Raw genomic sequence first — 22,052 nt, 5'->3', positions numbered from 1 at the left:
ATCTTTCGTCTCTAGGACGAACCCAGGCCCTCTGGGTGGGAAGCCAGTACGCTAGCCAACGCACCATCCTCATCGTCCTCTCCTCTGATTCATTTGACTTTGTTCAGCCATTATTTTATAGAAAAGTATCCCAAGGAACATTAAAATTAATGATTGTAAATGAGTATTCTTTACATGCGACCATCGATACAAAAAATATGCTATTATCGGAAGTCGAGCGTTAAGCATTTTACAATTGTCATTTCTTGCCTTAGTTTTATAGCGGACGGATGTTTTGCACCGTCTTTTCACACAAAAAATTTACTGTGGGAACTACTGCTAATACAATTAAATACCATCCATTTTTGTAGTTGTCCGAAACCCAACAGTTTTGGGTTTATTAAGGAAAGTAGAGGGTCAAAGAGGGGACAAAATACAAACACTATGCAATCGATAACGTTACATGTACAACTATGCCGTAGCCATATGCCCCATGTGGATTGGGATGAAACGTGGCTCTGGAAACAATCGTATCTTTTCTCCCTCTGAAAGCTTAACCCAGCACTGCAAGCTCCTTGTCAAGCATCCTTTCAATGCTTTCGGTGAGAGGAACTTGCTTTAGGGATGTATAGTATTTGGTTTGGTGAGATCTCTCCCAAAAGTAGGCCGTGCCGGATCAACAATTCACTCGCCGCTTCTACCAGAGCCCGAGACGGCTTAACGCCAGTGAAAGTCCTAATGAAAGATGCCCCCGGAGACAGACGCCCCTGTAGAGGTTGCTCACTCGGCCCGCGTGGTCTATGCCATCACATCCGACCAAGAAGTCGAAAGAATGTACGCGTCCGTCTATCCCTTATGCTTCATATGGTATTTATGGGTTCTCCTTTCGAGCCGTCTGATTTGTTCTTGCAACTCAAGTAGAATGTGTGGGATACAGGGGCGTAAAGAACCGGGAGATTAAAAATTTCGCCGTTTCACTATAACAGAAAAGCAACGCAGTCAATAAAACTATGCCTTAATTAAAGATCTTTCTTTTTTCCCATACGAATGCCTACATATAGTGTGCAATACCTTTCGGTGGCTTTTCTTTCGTACGACTTCTGCTTAAGGAGGGGACTCTCATTACTTTTTTCGTGATCAAGGATGATTAAATTTGTTTTCTTAATAAAAAAGCCTGAAGCAATGAAATAATAAAACTCACGTAATAATCACCTTGAACACCTTTTCCCTTAAGGAATTTTAATGGTATGGAAAACCCTTCCTTCTACACAAAAGCCTTACATTGTTAAAGGACAGTCCCTTAGAGGCCTAGTTAAAAGTTAAAATAGACTACTTGGTTTGCGTCTGTTTGCAAATATTAATACTCTTCGCTATACATAATCCTATCCGGAAAACAAACCGACTTCATAAGGGTCCCATTTTACAGGGTGCGGCAACGTAACTTCCTTTTTTGTAAAGCAAAACATTTTAAAAAAGGAAATTATATTGTCGCACCCTATACTAGCAGAATATTTTTAATGAGAGCTAGTATGTAAAAGAGAGCATCTCTCTTTTGCCTGCGGAATTTTCCACAGTACTCTTAAAATGAATTCTAATATTTGGTTGGTTTGTTTATATATTCCCTCTCCTGTATACGTTGTTTCCCATGGAAGTCGTGGTTAAGATTATTATCGAAGTATTTTATTGAGTGTACTCTCACCATTTGTTATTTTTGTATATACTAAGCTTTATGAGGACTGCTCCTGAGTATTACTCAACATAAACGAATCGAAGTTTGTTTATGTTGAAAAATAACGTTTGCTCATGAAAATTTCTCCCACGCTTGTCCATATTCTGGGTCATCAAATTTACATTTTGTCATGCACCACTCTTTACTCATTATATCCTCCTGTTGTTACCACAAACAATCCTCAAGCTGGGAACACCGGGCTAAATTATTACAGATTTTGCTTACTAGTTTTTTTATGACTAAGGACGAGTACGAAACGGATTTGACCACATTTGAAAATGCATAAGTTCAGCCTGAGCTTTGCGCAATATTGATGACTGGATAAATATTTAAGTCCCTGTCCGTTATCCTGGCAAATTTGACGATCTTATTAAGACATTATGGTATTGTTAAATCATGAAAAATGCAGAGGAAATTTACTCTCCTATATACATTCTCGTAATGCGAGGAAAAGTAAAATTTAACAGTCTACTCGCAGTAACAGCCTACCGCATTCTCCTCCACATTAAATCCACCGAATTTATTCAACATTTACGCCTAAACTTGCCATGCCACAGTATTACTGTTTTAAATGAATGCATTAAGAATTTTTGGCTTCATATCAGGTGATTTGGTCACATAGTGTGTCAAGGTGTCGCCAATTATTGGTACCTAACAGCCAAATCGGCGCGATCTCCACGGACAGACATCCCTAGCTATACCCTAGATTATGTGCGTGATATTCTTCTGGGTGTGAGATCTTCCAGGAGCAATGCGGGAAGAGGCGGGTATCGCACCAACCTTCGGCCTGATTCCTGTGGCGGGTGGCTCCAGTTACAAGAAGCGTCTTTAGGTGTACTAGATTAATAGATTTGTTTGGTTCCGAGGGAGATGGTGCATACTTACCGTTTCGAGGCGGTGAGTGGGGAAGCAATGGCGGTCCGTGACACAATGTTGTCAAGACCACGCGCCGGGAAATACGTGATCGTAGTATTCAAAACGAAATTTGGTTTAATAGGTGATGTTTGTTCTTAAGTAATCCCGAGGTATTAGTAATACCACTGGTGTTTGAAATTCAGGGTAGAAAAGCCATCTCCGTTCCTTGTACTCACTCGGATTTTCAAGGAAGATCTCATACCCGAAAAACCACATTGGTTGGATGAAGTTGAGGGCACCCACAGGCATTACACGGAATCGATCCTGGGTCCTTCGGTCAGCAATCCAGCGCTTTACTCACTAACCATCACGTTCCACCTAAACTACAAGGAGTGACTGCAAAACAACAATATTAAAATCGTACGGCATGGTCTTGCAAATTACTTCCGATTGATACCCAGCGACAGACTTGCTGGCTATCTTCTACAGCAAAACGAGAGTTTGTAAGACAGCGTAATGAAATCTAATTATCAGGATCAGGTGGAATCAGAGCCAAACTTTAAACAATCACGCATTATAAATTTTTATTCAAAGTTCAAAAATATTAGAATATACACACACTTTCATTCTACCTTGGACACGTCACTTCATCGAAAATAAGTTAAATATCCCACGAAACTTCGAGCAATTGATCAAGCGTTCAATTCGCATAAGATACACCAGGGATAACTCTTGAGAAAGTCTTTATTCCGTCCGGTCTGTCCCCATCATATTTAATATCACACATTCGTCTTCGGCGCACTCAGTTCAGGCCAGTAAGCCTCAAAGTAAACTTCCACAAATCGTCGGAGACGATGAGGATAACAATAACCAGAGTCTCAGACCACCGCCGTCCAATGCTCCCAGGTTTTCAGCTCCTCGAACAGCTTCTCCCCAGGATTACGGGATGAAGACACCTGCCGGTCGCCGATAAGTTTGTAGTTGGGGGATATCTTCCCCAGTTTCACGCCCTCCTCGATGAGCAGTTTGCACGCCCGGATCTGAATGGGCGGCGGCAAGGCCGTGTCGAAGATGCCCACGAATGCGATGCCCATGCTAATACCGTTGAAGCCGGCGGTCGTGTGGGCACCGACCACGTCCCAGCCCCGGCCCTCGTACGCCTGCCCGTCGCCTGCCACCAGGAAGTTGTAACCGATGTCCATCCACTTCTTGCTCTCGACGTGGAACACCTGGATGTAACGGACGATCAGCGTGCACTCCGCCTGCGTGGTGCAGGAATCCGTGGCGGTTTGCGAGATGACTACATACTCGACGGGGTGCTTGATGAGCGTGGTGGATGCCGGCGGTTGCGCGACCCACTCCCGCCGGGGGACGACCACTAGACGACGGCGACTCAGAATCGTCCGGTCTGAGGGAAAAGAAGAGATAAACATTGAGCGATGGGGAGGGGTGAGACTCGGGTACTTTCGACCTTAAAGGGTAAAAGGAGAGATCATGAAAATCGTTAGAAGAGATCAGGAGAATATTATTAGAGAGATCAAGCGTAGAACCGACAGATTTAAGAAATCATTTTTACCACGTACGATGAAGTATTGGGGTAATTGTAAAAGACCACTTTAAGACTGAAGAGTATTTTTCGAAATTTCAAGCTGGCTCGTAATATTTCATTATTTATTCCAACCTTAATTTCAGTGTCATTCTTGCACCAAGCAGCTGATCTCACATGCGTGGAGAAGTATTTTACACCTAGATACCTAATTAAATGTACATGTCCCAAAAATTGTTCAAATTACTCAAATGTAAATTATCTCCATTATTTGAATTGTTTTACTCGTTTATTGGCACTAACAATTGAAAAAAATTTAATTTTTGATGATGTGTGCCAGGTGTTGCATCACCCCTTGCCACACATCCTTATAGTGGCCTTCAGGGTACCGTGTGGATGCAGATGAAGGATATACATTATTTTGGGGAAGGGAGATGAACGATTTTGGCCCACTTCTACGTATAAGATAACTAAACTCTCCACATCCTCGCACTGCTCTTTCGATTTTTCTCGACGGACGCGAATGATATGACTGTCCTCCAAATTTCGCACGTACGACCTTAAGAATCGTCGACTGCTGGAGAACCTGGGAGCCCTTACTTGACCTCGGAATATAGAAGAAAAACATTTTTATTCATTCTAATTCTCAGAAAAGAATCCGTGAAATATTTCCATCCGAACGATTCATGCAAAACCACGTCTATCAGCCAAACATCAAGGAATAATTTATTATTTTATTATTATTATTATTATATTTCGAAGGAATAATTTCACAGGATTCAAAGAGCATTTCGCCAACTGCAAATACAACACACCCGAAAACTCCAGTGGGCACAAACGTAATTAATCATGGAATAAGCATCACTGAGGGGTTGCCTGAACTATTGGTACGAACCGGTAGTGACGTCCAGAGACCGCGGGTTCGATTGCCCTCTAAGTGAATTTCAATCTGCTGAGGGCTTCGAATAATTACAATGGTCCTCATTATTTCTTTACATTTGTAATCCGCCGTAAATTACAGAAATATGCTTAAAATGTATCAGTGTTCAATAAATAAATAAAACGAAATGGTCAACTGCCACTAGACGATTTCGAAATTTTCTGATCTTGAAGCATAAGTTTTTAAGATAAAGGGAGATAGATAGATAGTGGTCTTTATTTGGGCGAAATTGAGACTAAATGGTCCCTTCTTCCATTTAACCCATTGTCGTATACATATTATATTAGCCATCAAACTTATAGTTACATTAATATGTACACATAAATACATATAGACAAAAATACATGGAGTGGCGTATCCAAAATATTAGAGCAGCTAGGCTTGGAATCACTCACGGAGCGAAGGTTACATTACAGATTAAATGTCTTGCATAAATTGGATGGATGTCTCTTTAGCAATGATGATGAAAATACATTATTAGCCCCTTCTTACTACGATAGGCGAAATCTTGTCAGTAAAATTATTGAAATTAAGCGTAGAACAAAGAGATTTAAGATGTCATTTTTTCCACGATCGATAAGGGATCACAATATCGTTTTCCAAACGCGGTAGGGGTAAAAATAATGGGTCAAAATTAGTCTGGTGTGTGTTCACCCCTTGCCACACAACCTTGCGGTGACTTGCAGGGCATAAACAAAAATACTAAAATACAAAAACTATCGCATCAGTAATTATTCTGGGAGTATCCTATATCTCTGCTCTCTCCCACTGAACGCTGTGCCGATGTCTATGGCATTTCCATCCAAAACCGCCAACCCTATATGATAGAAGTCCAATCAGCCGTTCACCTCCCCCTTGCCTGACGGTCAATGATCAGTAAAGCCGTTGAATTCCGTTCAATCCCCTCATCTCACCCACGTCCAGTACACACTTAGGTGGTCCATTCCCGCATTTCCCTTAACCATCACCTTCCTTCAGTGCACCAAGGAGGGTCAATTAGCGTGCGACTTGCGGGTAATCGCTCTACACCATTCACCCCTAGCACTTTGCCGATATTCGTTGTTTTTGTTGTGCAATTGAAGCTTTTAGAATGAATGTGGGATTGTTCGCTGAGTTTTCCCAGGGTGATTGGTGTGCCTGCGGGTGATTAATTACCCCGGAGGTGATCTCGACCTTCTTGCATTAACCATCTCGTAACTACTTCGCGGAAAATGTTCAAGAGGCTCCTTGAATTAGGTAATCGGTCACTGGTGCGGGATTCTATTAACGCAAAAGATTTTGAATACTTTTGAACCATTAATGCCGTTTTCTCTATGGGATCATCGGAAATAAAACTCGGTAAGTTATCGGTCATTAAAATATCGTGAGCTTGACTTTCGTGGCCAACGGCGAGCGTTGGTTTTTCCGCCAATAGCCACAGGGTGTTGTGTATAGCGTGCTTGTTTATTTAGTTGCAATCAGCACGAGTTGCTCGTTGGGAGTGGTGTTCTTCCGCGCAAACAATTAGCTATAGTTTTCGTCATGTTAGGTGAAATGTCTATTTACGGCGAAAGGAGTTGTTTATCCTTTTGTTTGGGCATCGTTAAGGCTTCAAGAGCTCATCCCAGCCTAATTAAATTTATGAGTGAACGAAAAACATTTATCCGCATGTACACTGGTAACTGATGGAACATTTCCATTCTTCAAGCTCATGAAACATATATAACTGGCCGCGTAAGCATATTTATTTTTAAAAAACCTATATTTTATGCTGAATAAAATCGCCTTTACAAACAGAAAACTAAGAATCCGGCCGAACTTAAAGTTAAACATAACACTTATATTTTTAACTAAGCTGTGTTTGCTTATTTTTCAACCGCGCTGATTTCTTGTCATGAATCTGATAAGTTTACAACCCAACAGGCGTCGAACACCCAATGGGCGTACAACCCATTAGGTGGAGAAAACATCAACAGGCGGAATCGTTCCCCCTTACGGTTTGCGTTGGGGATCGCGTAATGGCAGACACGCCTAGTGCAACATTGAATATGCTGGTCAAGAGCCAATTAAAGCGTTTTAATGACAATTATGGCAAGGAAATTTTAATGAGGTATTATCAGAGACATCATTGACATCCAGAACCGCTTAGGGATAGAAGGTTCAGCAGCGGAATAGAGAGATAAGTAGTCAATTCAAGAGTCTTCGCTTTTATTATGGAGTGGAAAATATTGCGGGTCATTTTAAGCTTCCTTTTCATGGAATCGTGGGAATCTTGTTGTTGCGATAAAATCTCCGTAGATATTATTTATACCAAGAATATGTTTTGCAAAAGTGATCAATTGAATGACTTTAATGTTAATTATAAATCTTTGATAACCAATGAATAGTGCTACTATCAGTCACTCTTTATGTTCGATTTCCACCACATCACGCCTGAAATTACTCAATTTGTTGATAACCACTGTTCATGGGTGAACATTCGCTATTCATCTAATAGTTGCCTATTTTAATTGGAAATTAAAAGATCGTGAGCCGCATTTACAGCATATAACTGGATAACTCATTTAGTTATGAATGAATTCCGGTATTATTGTAACTCCCTAAGTTATGTATGGAAAAGTTTTCGATTTTACATAAGCCAGGGATAGCCAAAGGGGGGTATTACGACAAACTGAACCCTAAATTTTTAAAATAAGATAAAAAACGACGAAAATGTTTTAAGATAAATGAAAATTTTATTGAAATTATTGTATTTGTTGAATTCAATAGGTTGAACGATGGTATTTATCATGTAAGACAATAATTCAGCACAAGTGAGTACTAATCTCTATTGCTATTAACATACAGATTCTAATGCAATTATATTGATTGTTCAATTCTGATAGACACAATTTACGTTTATTTTAACATTCAACGAAACCTTTATTCAAGGTATAACAACATATCACATTTAAAAGGTTATATGTGCATTACGAACAAGTCTAATGTTACTTGGGGGGTTCTGAGGGGAAGAGGGGATTTGAGAGTGGGAGTGGGGATTTGTTGTATTGGGGGATAAGTCCTCGAGCTTATAGAGTTGGCCCACCTTGCGTACAAAATATTCATATATAGCCAAAGTTTTATCCATCACGGCGGCAATCTTGGTTTTAAACGTAATTGGCCAATGAATATATTTGAAAAATAGGATAAAATATGCGGATAATGAAAATTAAAATAGATCTATGACGAAGGAGAATCTTTTTGACGTGATAATAAGAACCCGAGGTTGAATCACCTGATAAAAGGTGGAGTATGAGCTTACGTGGTGAGGATGTGGTCACAGCAGTGACGCGTTTATCTCTTCATAAGTGACAAGTGCTCAGTATTTTTTCGAACGACTCGTTGCCTCACCATTATAAACGTCAGTCATGTAAAGAACAGTGTTCCCGATTACCCGAGGGGAACACTACGTACGTATGTACACTTCTGAACTAATTAGGTTTTATGAGAAAGATATTCAGAAAAAAAATGGCTGGGAATGCTCACGCTTCCTTTGTCCTCGTAAAACGACAAAAACCGTGAGCTCTTGTAATAAGCTAAACAAAATCCGCGCACCGGCGAAGACCGTTCCTTCATTGCGTTTTCTGAATTCTACGCGTATATTCTATTTAGAAATTTTCTCCTAGATACTTCATTGAGCGTTCTGAGGTGCGTATTCCAATGCTCCGGGGGCAATGTTACTAGTTTTCGTCGCAGGGAGTCTTGATGGATTTCAATTGCGTCATCCAAAACCTCTTTTTAACATAGATAAGCTGAGTACAGGTGGCTATACGGACTTTTAAAGAATAAGCAAAGGTTGTTTGGTACATTGGTGTCCCCATTAAGGAAATCGTCAGGCTGTTTTAACGACAATATTTGATGTCGGTTGTGTCCAAAATAAGGCACACTGATCTCATCTTGATCCTTAGAAGTTTTTCCAACCCGGTCCGCTAAATACTCTCGAGTGATCGCATTATGGGAGCCATGTCAATTTAGAAGTTCCTATAGTATTTAAAGAGAGGCACATTAATTGCCACATTGCCACGAAGAAGAATGATACGAAAATTTAACTTTATATTGCCCTTGTTGAGTCTGTCCAATTTTTATCATGGGCATAGTAATGGGGAAATCAGGAGGACACTTGCGTTGGTGAAAGAAGCAGTTAAAATGAGAAAAAAATTGAGGTCAAGTACACTAATTAAAGATGTGAATGGAAGATTTTCTTTTGTGTTAGCTTTATAAATGTGAAGCCAGTTCTTTGAGGCAAGAGGACGAATAGGAGGCTTTTGAGATGTGGGGGTAGAGAAGAACGGAAATAAATAAATTGACTGAGAGGAAGGCAAACACTCAACGTTTTATTTATGATGGGCGAAGAGTGAAAAATGCAAAGTAAAATCCGATGAAGGCAGATAAAGTGGATGGAAGAAATTTTGAAAGGAGTGGACCGGGCCGTGCGGAAGGAGAGAACGTTAGCTGAGCGGGGCAGAGGAGAGGCAGGGGGAGAGGCTTTATAGACAGCATGAAGCAACAGCTGAGAAGTTGCGAAGAAATAAGGGAAACAAGAGGATGTTTGCGCGTTGAAATGAAGTCTTTAGGGGCCGTCAAATACCTATTCAAAATAGATAGAATATTTCGAATGAATTATTAGCAGAGTTCATGAAAACGAATTTTTTCTCAATGGAATCCATGCCAAGGTCTGGATCCGACGCTGCTTCTTCGATACGTCTTTTCTTTACCGAGGACAGGCTTACAATAAGTGCTCGTGGCCCATCCCGCATATGTAAGAGACAACGGAGGCGATGATCTTGCCCAAGAGAGGGCGTTATAAGCCCAAAATCCCCCCTCTTTCCCTAAGAGACCGATTTGCTTTTGGTACACGTAAGATGCGAAACATGTCATGAAGGAAATAATCTGCGCTTTTTGTTATTGCTACCAAAAAATTGTCATCACATTGTGGTTGAGACTTAGAAAAGAAACAAGCCACCGCTTATCGAATCTTAACTCGGCCTCGCTGACATCAATGGTGTTTCAAGGACACACTCCGCCATGGATGCCACACTCAAGGTTTTGAAGTGTGCAAAGCAGGAAGAAACTACCGAGCTGTTTGAGCATTGCGATGCGCAGATACTTCAGAGCGGGGAAGGCAACTTGAGACTTCCATTAGCAAGCCATTCTAAATGACGGAACGCTATTAGAAGCAGGAAAGAACAGTTCAATATTACCCACAAGGGCGAAAGGAACAACTCGAATTATTTGAATTCGCATCGATATACAAAATCGTTCAACTATGAAATAATGATAAATTTATCGCTGACACTATTTACATATTATTAATATATGATCTTCAATGTTGAAAAAAGTAACTGTGACCATAAGTAAAATAATATATCCTACTATTCTACTTAACTGTTGGATTTATAGAATCGTATATTTCAAGAATGGCCTCAATGATTTTTTCCGCGAGATGAACGTGCACAAGAGCATATGGCACTCCGTACCTTAACACTAGCAAGGGATGCCAATAGAATTATTTCTTTACATATCGATAATTATGGGGTCAGAAGCGACCTACTAACATGTAAAATCCTTAATAAGTGTTTAATTTAACTCTATTTGCGCTTGAGACATCAGCTGATCATCCAATTCATTACATTTTTTTATGACGACTAAATATAAACCAAATGTCAAAAACGACTGCCTGACATGACACGCTTTTAGCCGGATCCGCTGTACTCGAGCGTAGGGGAGGAGAATCTACATATATACGCGATTTTAAGCCATATAAAAGCGCGCGTGGGCTTATTGATGCAATATTCAAAATATATCCAGAAAAAGAATCCAAAGCTATCATTTGAATAGTGAACACATTACGACCAAGAGCCTTGGTAAATCGACTAACCATGTAATAAGTTATTATCCAATACAACGAACGAGACATATTAGAAATAGCAAACCAATCCTCAAATAGTCGTTGCTATTTTCATCGTTACGTAAATCAGTACTTTTGAAATTAAACTGGAGAGGTTTTACTACAATTAATTTTTCCATGGAGCAAACAAAGACCTCTATCTTAAAATTTAGCAAATTCTTTAACTGGTATAAAACTACATACACTTGAAATGACAAAAAACGTGCAATAAGGCGAGAACGAGATATCGGAAAACAGTTTTTCCCCAAGTTCTCGGGACATTTGGATCAGTAGCTCGCAGTTCGTCATCACGTAAGGGCATAAAGCGCCCATACCACCAGGCCAATAGCACGTTCTACGACCGATTGGAGGGCACAAGAGAAGGAGGGGAGGATGATTGGGCGAGAAAGAGAACTCACTCTGGTGCTTGGGGGGCGTTTTGTAGCCGTTGGAGATCTCCTCGGATTCGATGTCGCCTATGTCCCGGGTGGCAACGGGTGCCCTCTTCGTGGCACCAGTCAGGAAGGTCACCGTAAGGATGACCGCCAGAATTGCCATGCACCCTACACACAGGGCCACCCACGCCACCCACGTGGAGGAGCCTCGGCCCCGCCCTAGCAAGTGCCGCCAGAGGAATCCACTTCCCCCTGCGGAAAGGAAAACATGAACATTTTATGTATGCACACACAGAAACATATATACACACACATACATATAAACCCTGTATATATATATACATATTTTGTTTGAAGTAACTATGCCATTGTGGAGTTAAACATTATCAAATGCATACGAATACATAGAAACAATTTAGCGGGAAAATATATGTGCCCATAGGAGGGGAAGTCTTCTTTCCTTCCCCTCCCAAACCGTCCCCCGCCCTCTTCCAGTTTATACTTCTCCTCAGTTCCTTCTGCCCTCAGACGGTGGAGATGCTACGGAAGATTTTGGAATCTACGTGAGTATCCTTTATTAAGTGTCTATGTTTATATATTTGCGTTGGATAACGCCATCTCACTTCTTCCGTAAGCTAAGTACACATCTCGAGGTGAGAGTGGGGGGTAGAGATTCGGTTGAGGAAGGATTAAAAAGAAGGGGTGGAAGAGTGTCTCGATGGTGGCGAGGAGGGAATGGCTGCTATTGGTTATTAATTCGTCTGATTTACAACTGGCTGTTCAAAAGCCTCCTGAGACCAATTATGTATGTATGCATACCATGGATTACACCACAATACTGGTTGCTGATTCGGGGAGCACTTCTATTATTGTGAAGGTAAAGCAGTTATCAAAGGATTGACTGTGACAAACGGCGTGCTCAGGAATGGGGTGATCGAGGAATGTGGGAGGTTTTGTGATGTAACGATGGTTGTTGATATGAACAGATAGGGTGGGATGAATACAAACATGCATAAAAAGGGGCAAAGGTTTCAAGAGAGGCGGTATAAAATGTTTTTCGATGCTCCAGTGGCCTTTGTAGTGTGTTTAGGAGAAGAAACTGTGAAGGGGGGCAGCATTTGCATATGGGTGGTCGCAGGGTGAGGAATGCGGAAGAGCGGGTTGACCATGTGGATGTAATTTTGTCGCGCAAGTTTGCAGAAAGTTTAGAAGAAAATGTGGGTGCATTTTGGTGGATGGACGGGATGCGGATGAATTTTTTTCTACTGTGGCGAATAATTCGTATAGGATCTGTCAGATTTTGTGAGTCAGGAAAACAGGTAGTGATAAGGTTGAGACTCCCAGTGGGTTTTGGTCAGAGGAATGTGTCTGGCAGTGGGGGATACAATCATATCTACTTTCTCAGGATAGCCAATGGCTATGACTCTAATGCCTCCCGAAACACAATTTGTTGGTTTCCCTGGAATGAGAATCACCCTCTCTACACAATATGCTAATTTCTTTAAATCTAAATTATTTTACATCTATGATCATTATTCGCGGTAAAGAGTCCAGGCATTGGTTTGACAGGAGAGACTCAACCCTATTGGCAAGGTGTGCAGCGTGTGAAAATTAAACATCAGCCAGGATGGAATGGAAGGGTTCTACTCCTGGGACCTTCTGCGGTTTCTAAGGGAATCTGTTACCCAGGAATTCGCATGGTGATATCCATATGTTTCGCCCGGTGCGTAGCCAGAGCCAAGCTAGGCTATCACATATACACCTAATAATGACATATTAACACACGACTCGACTGCTGGTTTATGCTTTTCTGTCATCCATGTGCTTAATTGAATTGATATATAGTCAACGGATTCAGGTGAGATGTAGCGGAAGTTCATCATTATCAAAAAACAAATTTGCACTTTCCTACAAGTTTATTAGTAACGTACTCCGCGTTTCAGTTCACAGAACCATCATCAGGTACATTCTTGTACCTGATGGTGGTTCTGTGAACCTAAACGCGTAGTAAGTTAGTAATGAACTTGTGCAAAAGTGCAAATTTGTTTTATCATGATAAATAGTCCACGGTTAAAGAGTTTGCTACCTAATTTTCAACATACGAAGATGCACAGTATTTAATGAAACATTTGCCCGATGCACTCAATTAAAGGTCACCGCCAGCAAGGAGGGTAGGAAGCTATTGAACAGCAACCGCCGGCACAATCGGTAATTTTTTATCCGTCCTCTCCTCAGATGATTCAAGAGCGAACAAAGAGAAACAGCTACTCCAGCAAATTATTGCAGAGAAGAGTTTAAACTTAATGCATTTTGCATCGATGAGAATCTCATATATGTCACATCTCGGTAGCATGGAAGAATGTATTTTTGTCAAAACGTTTTTACAAGTGATCCACATTTCTTGGCATTGGTTGGACGTTTACTGCCTGTTCATGGTTGCGGAAGTTGGACTTTCGGAGGAAGGATCACACATTTTCGCTAATATTGAGGGGAAATTATTATTTATCAGCAATTGAATTTCGGTTTCCCTTTAGTTCCCAAAAGCGAGTTCTGTGGTTACAATTTGTTCTTCTACAAAAATCCCTATTGCATCTTTTAGTAAAGTATAGTACTCAAGTCAAGCAAAATTCAGCAGGCGACTGAAATAGTCTGTCGTGACTTTTTGAGCAATATTTTCGTGTCACCACTTTGTTTTGTTAACTAGAGTAAGTTTCACTCAATTATTTCATTTTTTTCGTTTTATCGTCACAGTTGTTTTCAAAATCCAATTTTTTACCTGCGTCATTTTTCTGCTGTATTTACTTTACCTAAATCTAAAAGCCATGGGCAGATTATAATTGTAAATGTGGGCATAGAGGAGAACGAAAAAAAGCAGCTTGGTGGAGAGAGGGAGATTAGAAAATATGTATAACGAGAAGTGAAAAACGAAGCATTTTAGATCAAATAATAACAGGAAGAGGAATCAGATAGGGCACAGGCTAAGGCTTACTTGAGCGCATCTTGGAAGGAAAGGTTAAATAAAATGAAGGGTGGGGACCAGTCAAAGAGGAAGCAGACGACAGAAATATGATGCCGGCCTTTCCATGTGATGGCTTACCTAAATGGCAAAATAATATTTTCATCTAACGGAATTATATGTGAACGCTTTGGTAAATCCATAATTAAATTTAAAGGTTAATCACACCCTCCCAGAAAAATACAACGTCGTCTTCAAAGGTAAATAGCGTTTGTGAGGCACAGAAATCATAAATTCCTTTTGCTTCACAAGTACTATTTCCTTCTTTAACTCCAAATTATTTCTATCCTCCTTCGTGTCGTCAACGGTGCTTATTCCTTTTCTCTCTCTGCCCTGATTACCTTAGTCTGCATTCTAGCATGATCTTCAACATTCCATTAACCCTAAATATCTCTTCTGTGAGGTTTTCCTCCCTTCTTTTGACTTACCCCAAAGATTGCTCTTCCCATTCCATGGCTATCACTTTTTCATTTGTCTTTCCGGAAACTCATATCAATATTCCTCGATTTCTCCCCTAATGTATTTTGAATTAAATCCGTTTTAGTTAATAATGCTCCCAAAAATATGTTAAGTGTTTGCCCTGCTGTTATTTATTCCCTTCTGATTCGATTCCTGCCTTAACCGTAGCTTCATCATTAGTATTTCAATTCGAATATTGGCTGAATGCAGCCATGCATTCTTCCATATCCAATTCCAACTCTTTCCTTGCGGGTCATTCTATTCTGGTTTCCCTTATTGTTTAATTATAAATATCCATTAAATTTCAGCGTGCCCCTAATCCTTTATCACTGTTTCTTGAAAATCGCCATACTTTCCCTTTCTTATGGTTTATCTTTATTCTATACCTATTATACAGTATCTATAAAGATCTCAATGACAACTGAAGTCTCTTGCTTGAATGACTAAATTTTAGCTTGGACATCCGCGAATCTGACTTAATAAGCACCTTTCCCACTTGTGATCCTAGTTTTATCTCTTTCAAAGCTTCTCTTTTCGTCGGCTTTCCGTCATATGTCAAATAGCAACCGTGATCACAAAAATACCTGTCACTCTCCTCTTCATCTCTACCCATTTTTATTCTTCTCTGCCCTCACTTTAGCAGACTGATACATTTTTAGGTTTTGAATAAAAAGCTCATCCCTCCAGTCTTATCCTCTATTCTACTACTTTCCTTAGTGTATTGAAAATCGGATAAGGGCAACGCAGTAGTGGTGATGGAGCAGAATAGCTACAACAGGAAGTGCGAAGAGTTCATCAAGGAAAATAATATCATAGAATTACCTAAGGATCCAACCACCCAATTCCAAAGGGATTGTAGGGACACCATCAAATCCTGCCAGCTTTTGTTTAAACCGAGTGATTTATATAAATTAGTGCAAATGAATCCCTCTGTTCCCCGGTTCTTCGGACTACCTAAAGTGCATAAACCTGATGTGCCCATAAGGCCAGTAGTTTCCAACGTTACAGCCCCGAACCATCTCCTAGCTAGGAAACTCAATGACATCTTTAGGCAGCACTCCAAATTCTCCCCCAAACATGGGGTAGTCAACTCCTCAGATTTAGCCAACCGTTTATCCTCAGTGGTCCTCCCTCCTAAATGCATCCTGGTTTCCTTTGACGTGGTGAATCTGTTTCCCAGTGTTCCTGTGAAAGAAGCCGTTCAGCTCGCCGAAGACCTCCTCATACAGAAGGCGGTTCCGTTCCCCATTATAAGTGAAGTGTGCTCAGGTCTAAAAACATGCGTTGCGCAAAATTATTTTAAATTCAATGGGAGAATATATGAACAACCAAAAGGGCTGGCGATGGGGTCACCTCTATCTCCATTATTAGCCGATATCTTTATGTGTCAGGTGGAAAGAGACCTTTTTGCTCACCGCAACTCCTTAGTGAATAACGTCTATCGCTGGTTCCGTTATGTCGACGACGTTTTTTGTATATGGTCAGGATCGGAGAGACAACTTGACAATTTTTTAATGTTCATTAACTCAATCAACAAATCCATTAAATTCACTTTAGAAAAGGAGAGCAATGGCTCTCTTAATTTTCTAGACTTAGTAGTAACTAAAGTCAATCAGAAATTGGAATTTGCAATCTACAGAAAAAAATCTTACACAGATCAAGTAATCCATGCCACATCCAGGCACCACTTTACTCAAAAACTGTCTTCTTTTCATGCAATGATTAATAGAGTAATTAACGTGCCCATGTCTTCGCGCAATATGGCGAAAGAACTGTCTATTATTAAACAGATAGCGCACAGCATTGGTTACACGCCCCAATTAATTGACCGTTTATACCAGAGTAAAAGGAAAAAACTAAGCACGCTGTTAATATATGGTTTCAATCATAATGTTTTTTCAGAAGCCAAGTGGCGCAGGCTTCCCTTCCTAGGACAGTTGTCTCTCTCGGTCGCTAAAGTGTTACCAAAAAAACGGATAAAGCCAGCCTTTTACAATAGACGCAACTTGCGAAAAATCCTCGCAAATAACAAAGACGAAATCCCAAAATCGGAAAGGAGCGGAGTGTACAAGCTAACCTGTGAATGCTCCGCCGTCTACGTAGGCCAGACGGGAAGGAAGTTCCGAGAACGAGTGAAGGAGCACCAGGCCTGCCTGAAGAACGGTAATGGAAAATCTCAATTTGCCAAGCATTTGATTGACCAGAACCATAAAAGTGATTTTAGCGTAGAGTTTCTCCATTTCGAAAGAAAAGGCCCCCGGTTGGACATTTTGGAAAATATGGAGATATTGGAAAGAGCGAATTCTACCTGTAATATAGTGAACGACGTGCTATGTAACTCCCGGTCACCCCTCCTCAACCTTAAACTCCCAAACTCTTTGTCCTATCTCCACTAACCCCAAGGCGGACCCCCGCCAGGCAACCCTTTCCCTACCATGCTTCCTTAACCTCCCCCACCCCTCCCTCCCCCCGGAGGCTAACCTTGACTCCTCCTTCACAGTAATACCCCAATTCCGCTCCTTTCCCTCCCCCACCATCTCCTCTTCCTTTCTTACACCCATACACCCACACCCCACCTCCCCATTCCTTCTGTTATATAAAGAAAGATTTTGGCCTGTATTTCACCTGAAGATGACGCTGAGCGTCGAAACCTAGGTCGTGAATAAATATTTTATGTGGAAAAACCAAGTTTTCTTTTTCAATATGTATCGTTTCCACAAAGTGACGCCTGAAGTTATCTCCTTTACTTTCCTTAGCTTTGTCCATTCCACTCTATTAAGCACTTTCTCGAAATCCACAAGGAAAACAAATCCATAGTCCCTTAGCCAAAAACATCTCTCTCATTCATTCCACCAATTAACTTAGAATAACTCTTCCTTCGGTTTTCCATAAACCCTTGACTAACTCTGCGAGAATATTCTTTTACATAGATAACCGTTTCTTTCTCCTTCATTATGACTGTTTTACCTTTTTTATTTTCTAGTAATCCTGAACCAAATACTTCCTTATTTACCTCGCATAACCTGTTTACATAGAGGTTTAGTGGTCTAATGTATTTATTAAAAAGTATTACTAAGCATTCCATCCACATTACCTTCTTTTTCGATTCGTTTAGAATATTTCGTTTGAAATCCTACGATCGATACCATTTTTCCTTCGCACGCCTTGACACACAAATAAAAATATTTTTTTGCAAAGGTTGCTTTTCAATGACCATAAAAAACGAAGTACTGAACCCTACGGAGTTCAGGAGAGTTTTAAGCAATGGAACGTCATTCTAATGCTTGCCAATTCTTAATTTTGCTGGAATTTTTTCTATCAGTATGTTTATCGAAAGTACTCCGTGGACGTGGCGTACTAAATGAACTTTTAGATTTTTGATAATGATCTGCAAGACCCATTTTAGAAAAAGATAATACGTAATCCAAAATTTTTCTCAAACGATACTGTATTTTTCATGCCATAGAGAAACATTTAAGGACGTTCTACAAAGAAAAGCTGTAATTCAATGTCGTCTTAGATCGTTGGTTACATGTGAATGACAAGACCACTTCAAGTGACATAATTATTACATATGCTGTCCCTATGAAACAATTTGGGAACGGAGCCTGCGAATGAATAAACGCCTCTGAACAAATACGGTTCACGAGATGTAAAATAAACACTCAAGTGAATCACAATGTACACGAATTGCCTTGTGCCCACTTCACAAACTGTTCATGCATGGGATATCTACTCCTTCGAGCAAATTGTGCCCCCATTTAAAGAGTACTTTCTTGAGCAACCCCATGCACACTAAAATCTCCATTGGCGTTCTGAAATTTTCGCAGGAAACACTCCCTAGTATCATTGACGGCACAGTACTTATATAGACTAGAAAACATATCAGTTAATTAGAGAACTAAGCGAAACGCGACAGATTCAAATGAACACTGAAGTGATATTCAGTTAAATGCGCATGTTCATAAATATGATGCTTTCGAAACCTTCGTCACTGTTTTGGATCTTGTGTTAACCATAGGCACGACTTACGTTTCTCACTATTGCGCAGAATATATATGATTGCTATGTAATCTTTACCATTTAAGTGATATAGATATATGGTACTGTGCCTCAAAGTGCATCTTTTTAAGGGACCTTCTATGATGGGCTAATTTTATTGTCTCAAGAACTCGATCAAAACCAAAGAGATGAGTTGATTGGTATAGCTGAACTCCACGGGTATCGCAACAACATAGGCGAATGTTATGCTATGATTCTACGCAGTTTTGATGGACGTTAGTTGACGTAAATTAGAACTTTGAAATTTGCCAAGAGAAAGAATTTTTGCTTTGTAAGATAAATTTTTCGCAATAAACCTCTCCAAACACATCACGGAAATTTAAGTCAATAAACGAAATTCTCTGCATGAAAATTGCACATTGGCGAAACTTTCTCTTTTAAAAACGTACACTGCAAGTGGGATACAGATGATTTTAGGATTAACGTGAGTTTTTGTGGATACTTAATCGACAGGAACTGCGCCCTGCGCAGTCGTCGAATTGTCACGTGAAGCCAGACTGACGCGAGTCTTTTAAATTAAAGGAGGCGTCCATATTGGCAGTCATTCCATGGTGATAAGATTTCACACATTGAGTCGGAATGCGAATGATTACAATTCAATTATCATGGCGCCGATTATTGTGCAGTAGATTATGCATTCGCGATGAGAATGAACTCCAAATTATGGGATGATTGAAATTGGTTGTGCCATTCATTGACGGATTATTGCCATATCCCCAAAATTTATTACCAACCACGATTTGAGATGGAGCGGATAACGCCGCTGCGTTACCCTGATAAAAAAATAATCCTTCCTTCTTCATGAAATCCAAAACCTAATGCAGCAGGACTCATGCAAGGACAAGCGTGCTCACACAATGAACGATTTCACGGAATTCACGATTTCCGTACCCTCATTCAATATTTACGTACCTTTGGAGACAGTCGATGAGGTCGGGCCGATCCTGAAGGACCCTAGCTCCAAACCGGTCTTCCTCAGCACCCCCGTTTCGGAGCCATCGGTGATGGCCAAAGGAGACCCGAAATTCAGCTGCAAACTATCGTCGAACTGTTTCACCACCTTCGAGCCGTACACGTGTTGCTCTATGATAACCGGTCCGTTGTATACAGTCTTGTTACCGAAATGTATCCCGGAGGAATCTTTCACCGAGATGTTCCCGTAGGTGGCGACGTTAGTGGCCTGCTGCTGCGGGAACCCTCCTCCGGCGGCCGGCACCAAGGCACCACCGCCGCACCCGTCACCAATGAGGTTCGGGTCCGTCCCCGGGGGGCCGTTCCTCTCGAGGGAGGCCTGGCTCGACGCCCCAGAACCATCGTCCGTGTCACTATCACTGTCTTCATCACTGTCGTCGTTGGTCGAGCCCTCCGCCACCTCCTCCTCCTCGTCGCTCGTGGCCTCGCTGCTGCTGCCGAGGTCGGTCACTGTGGGTCTCAGGCCTTCGACGCGGGATTCTGGGCTACCGACGCCCTGGTCTGCCATATCGAACAACCCCCGGACATCTCCGACTCCGTCCGACGGATTGCTTCCCGTCGTCCCGCACGGCCCCGCGCAAAACCGCGACCGACTGTTGCTCAGAGGAAATTGCGTCTGGTCGTGCTCGGCAGCCCTATGGGCTGTCGCTCTCCTCCTCATACCCCTCCACCATCACTACCTCGCTGGCGCTCGAATACGCGAAGGCCTTGACGCTTAATGATTCCCTCTATGTCTGTCCCTTGTTCTCTCTCTCCGTTAAGAACTCACACACGCTTGCTTAGGGCACGTATCCCACCACATGCTGACGGGCGACTGAGAGCACAGAGCGTCCAGACTTTTGATATGGCAGCCACCTACTCTCCCCACCCCTCTGACACACGCACCCACAATAAAAGATCCCCTCCCGCCTCCGATCAACGTCTACTCTAGTAGAAGCTGCGATTCAGGTCTCCTCACCACGCCCACAGCCCAATCTCCATCATTTAGGAATCGCACCGACTGAGAACACCACCCAGTTTATTTCCCCCCTCTCCCCAGCGATGAGACGTCGGACACCAGAACGCCAATTTTCAACTCGGAGAAATCGGCAGATCAAGTGACGTCACCACCGTCCAACCACTCTCCTTCTTCCCCGCGATTCGAAGACGCGGGCGCGGTAACAACGAAGGAAGGGCGGACTCCTAGCGACTGAGCGAGCCCCCTCCCTCCCGCCAGATGGTGTGGATCACGAGCGACGACAGCGCTAGCGGCTCGCTCGCGGCTGAAGAGAAAAGCGCCGACCTCTCTTCCGAGAATTCGAGCGGTGGGTTTTTCCGACCGACACGACAGCGCTGCTTGGGTAAACTCTCGTTTCCCGCAGCCCTTCCATCCCGTCCCCCTCAGCCGGCTTCAGTTCGCGCGGTGTCTTCTTTTTATTTTATCTCAAACTGTGCTTATTATTTCCTGGGTATCTCGGGGATCCGTTCATCCACGGCTCGAAGAATGTTCTGCGGCGGATTTTCAATCCACGGAACCGAATCTGTTTTTGTGTATTGCCCGTAATCGATTCCATAAAGCGTAATGAACCTTCCATGATCGTGAGATAACACTCGTGCTCCATCACTCTGAGGTCTGCGGCTTGGACAAGAACGGGGTCAAGTCATATATCTTTAAAATCATCATTGAACATTTATTGTTGATTATGGGAACGGAGAAGATTTTTAAAGAATTAATAGTGTTTGGAATGGTCAACTCTGCGTTGATTAGGGAGTGTTTAAAAGTGTCAAATATCTGAAATTTCATTTCATTCATTCGAAAGTATATAGTAGAAGGCTATTGTAATTGTTTATTTAATTTTTTTCGCAACAGTTCTTCGGAAATTGTACATAATTATCTCAAACGTTGTTCACATTACCGTGAAATACGTTTCGCAAATACCAATTATATTACTAAATACTTGGAGAAGAACTTGGGAAAAACTCTCTTAACGACAAGCGACCTCGTTGGAAAATATCTTTTCGGACCAAGTCGAATAATGATAACCACTTACAATAAGTACTTCTTAAAGTTTTTTAGTTCTTTCCTGTGCGGATAAACTGACGGAAATGGAATAGAATTTTCCGGAAACGGGACGAATCTCGAGTTACCGTATCCGCGATCTCGGACATCCCACTGCCATGGGTTATCCCAACTCATACATTACGTGTCTTGTGT

The 22,052-nt window shown here is 41.6% G+C and overlaps 1 protein-coding gene across 1 annotated transcript; it reads right to left on the bottom strand.

The window, feature by feature from the left end:
• Positions 1-3,130: 3,130 nt before the first annotated feature.
• Positions 3,131-21,760, bottom strand: LOC139691180 (peptidoglycan-recognition protein LC-like). Its single transcript, XM_071588904.1, has 3 exons — positions 19,799-21,760; positions 11,374-11,601; positions 3,131-3,971 (listed from the first exon to the last, which is right to left on the bottom strand). The coding sequence occupies exons 1-3, from the start codon at positions 20,517-20,519 to the stop codon at positions 3,442-3,444; spliced, it is 1,479 nt and encodes a 492-aa protein (XP_071445005.1). The 5' UTR covers positions 20,520-21,760; the 3' UTR covers positions 3,131-3,441.
• Between the last annotated feature and the right edge of the window lie 292 nt (positions 21,761-22,052).

Source organism: Hetaerina americana, unplaced genomic scaffold (assembly GCF_022747635.1).
Source record: "Hetaerina americana unplaced genomic scaffold, ioHetAmer1.1.p SCAF_30, whole genome shotgun sequence".
NCBI lineage: Eukaryota > Metazoa > Arthropoda > Insecta > Odonata > Calopterygidae > Hetaerina > Hetaerina americana.
The sequence above is the reverse complement of the archived record's forward strand: the minus strand, read 5'-3'. Positions and strand labels throughout refer to the sequence as shown.

Bases quoted from the DNA above. Each gene is read 5' to 3' on its own strand.
- LOC139691180 (XM_071588904.1), bottom strand. From the start codon at position 20,519: ATGAGGAGGAGAGCGACAGCCCATAGGGCTGCCGAGCACGACCAGACG. The intron at 11,602-19,798 runs GTACGTAAATAT...TCCTTTCCGCAG, and splicing joins CTCATCGACTGTCTCCAAAG to GGGGAAGTGGATTCCTCTGG. The intron at 3,972-11,373 runs GTGAGTTCTCTT...CTTTTCCCTCAG, and splicing joins AACGCCCCCCAAGCACCAGA to ACCGGACGATTCTGAGTCGC.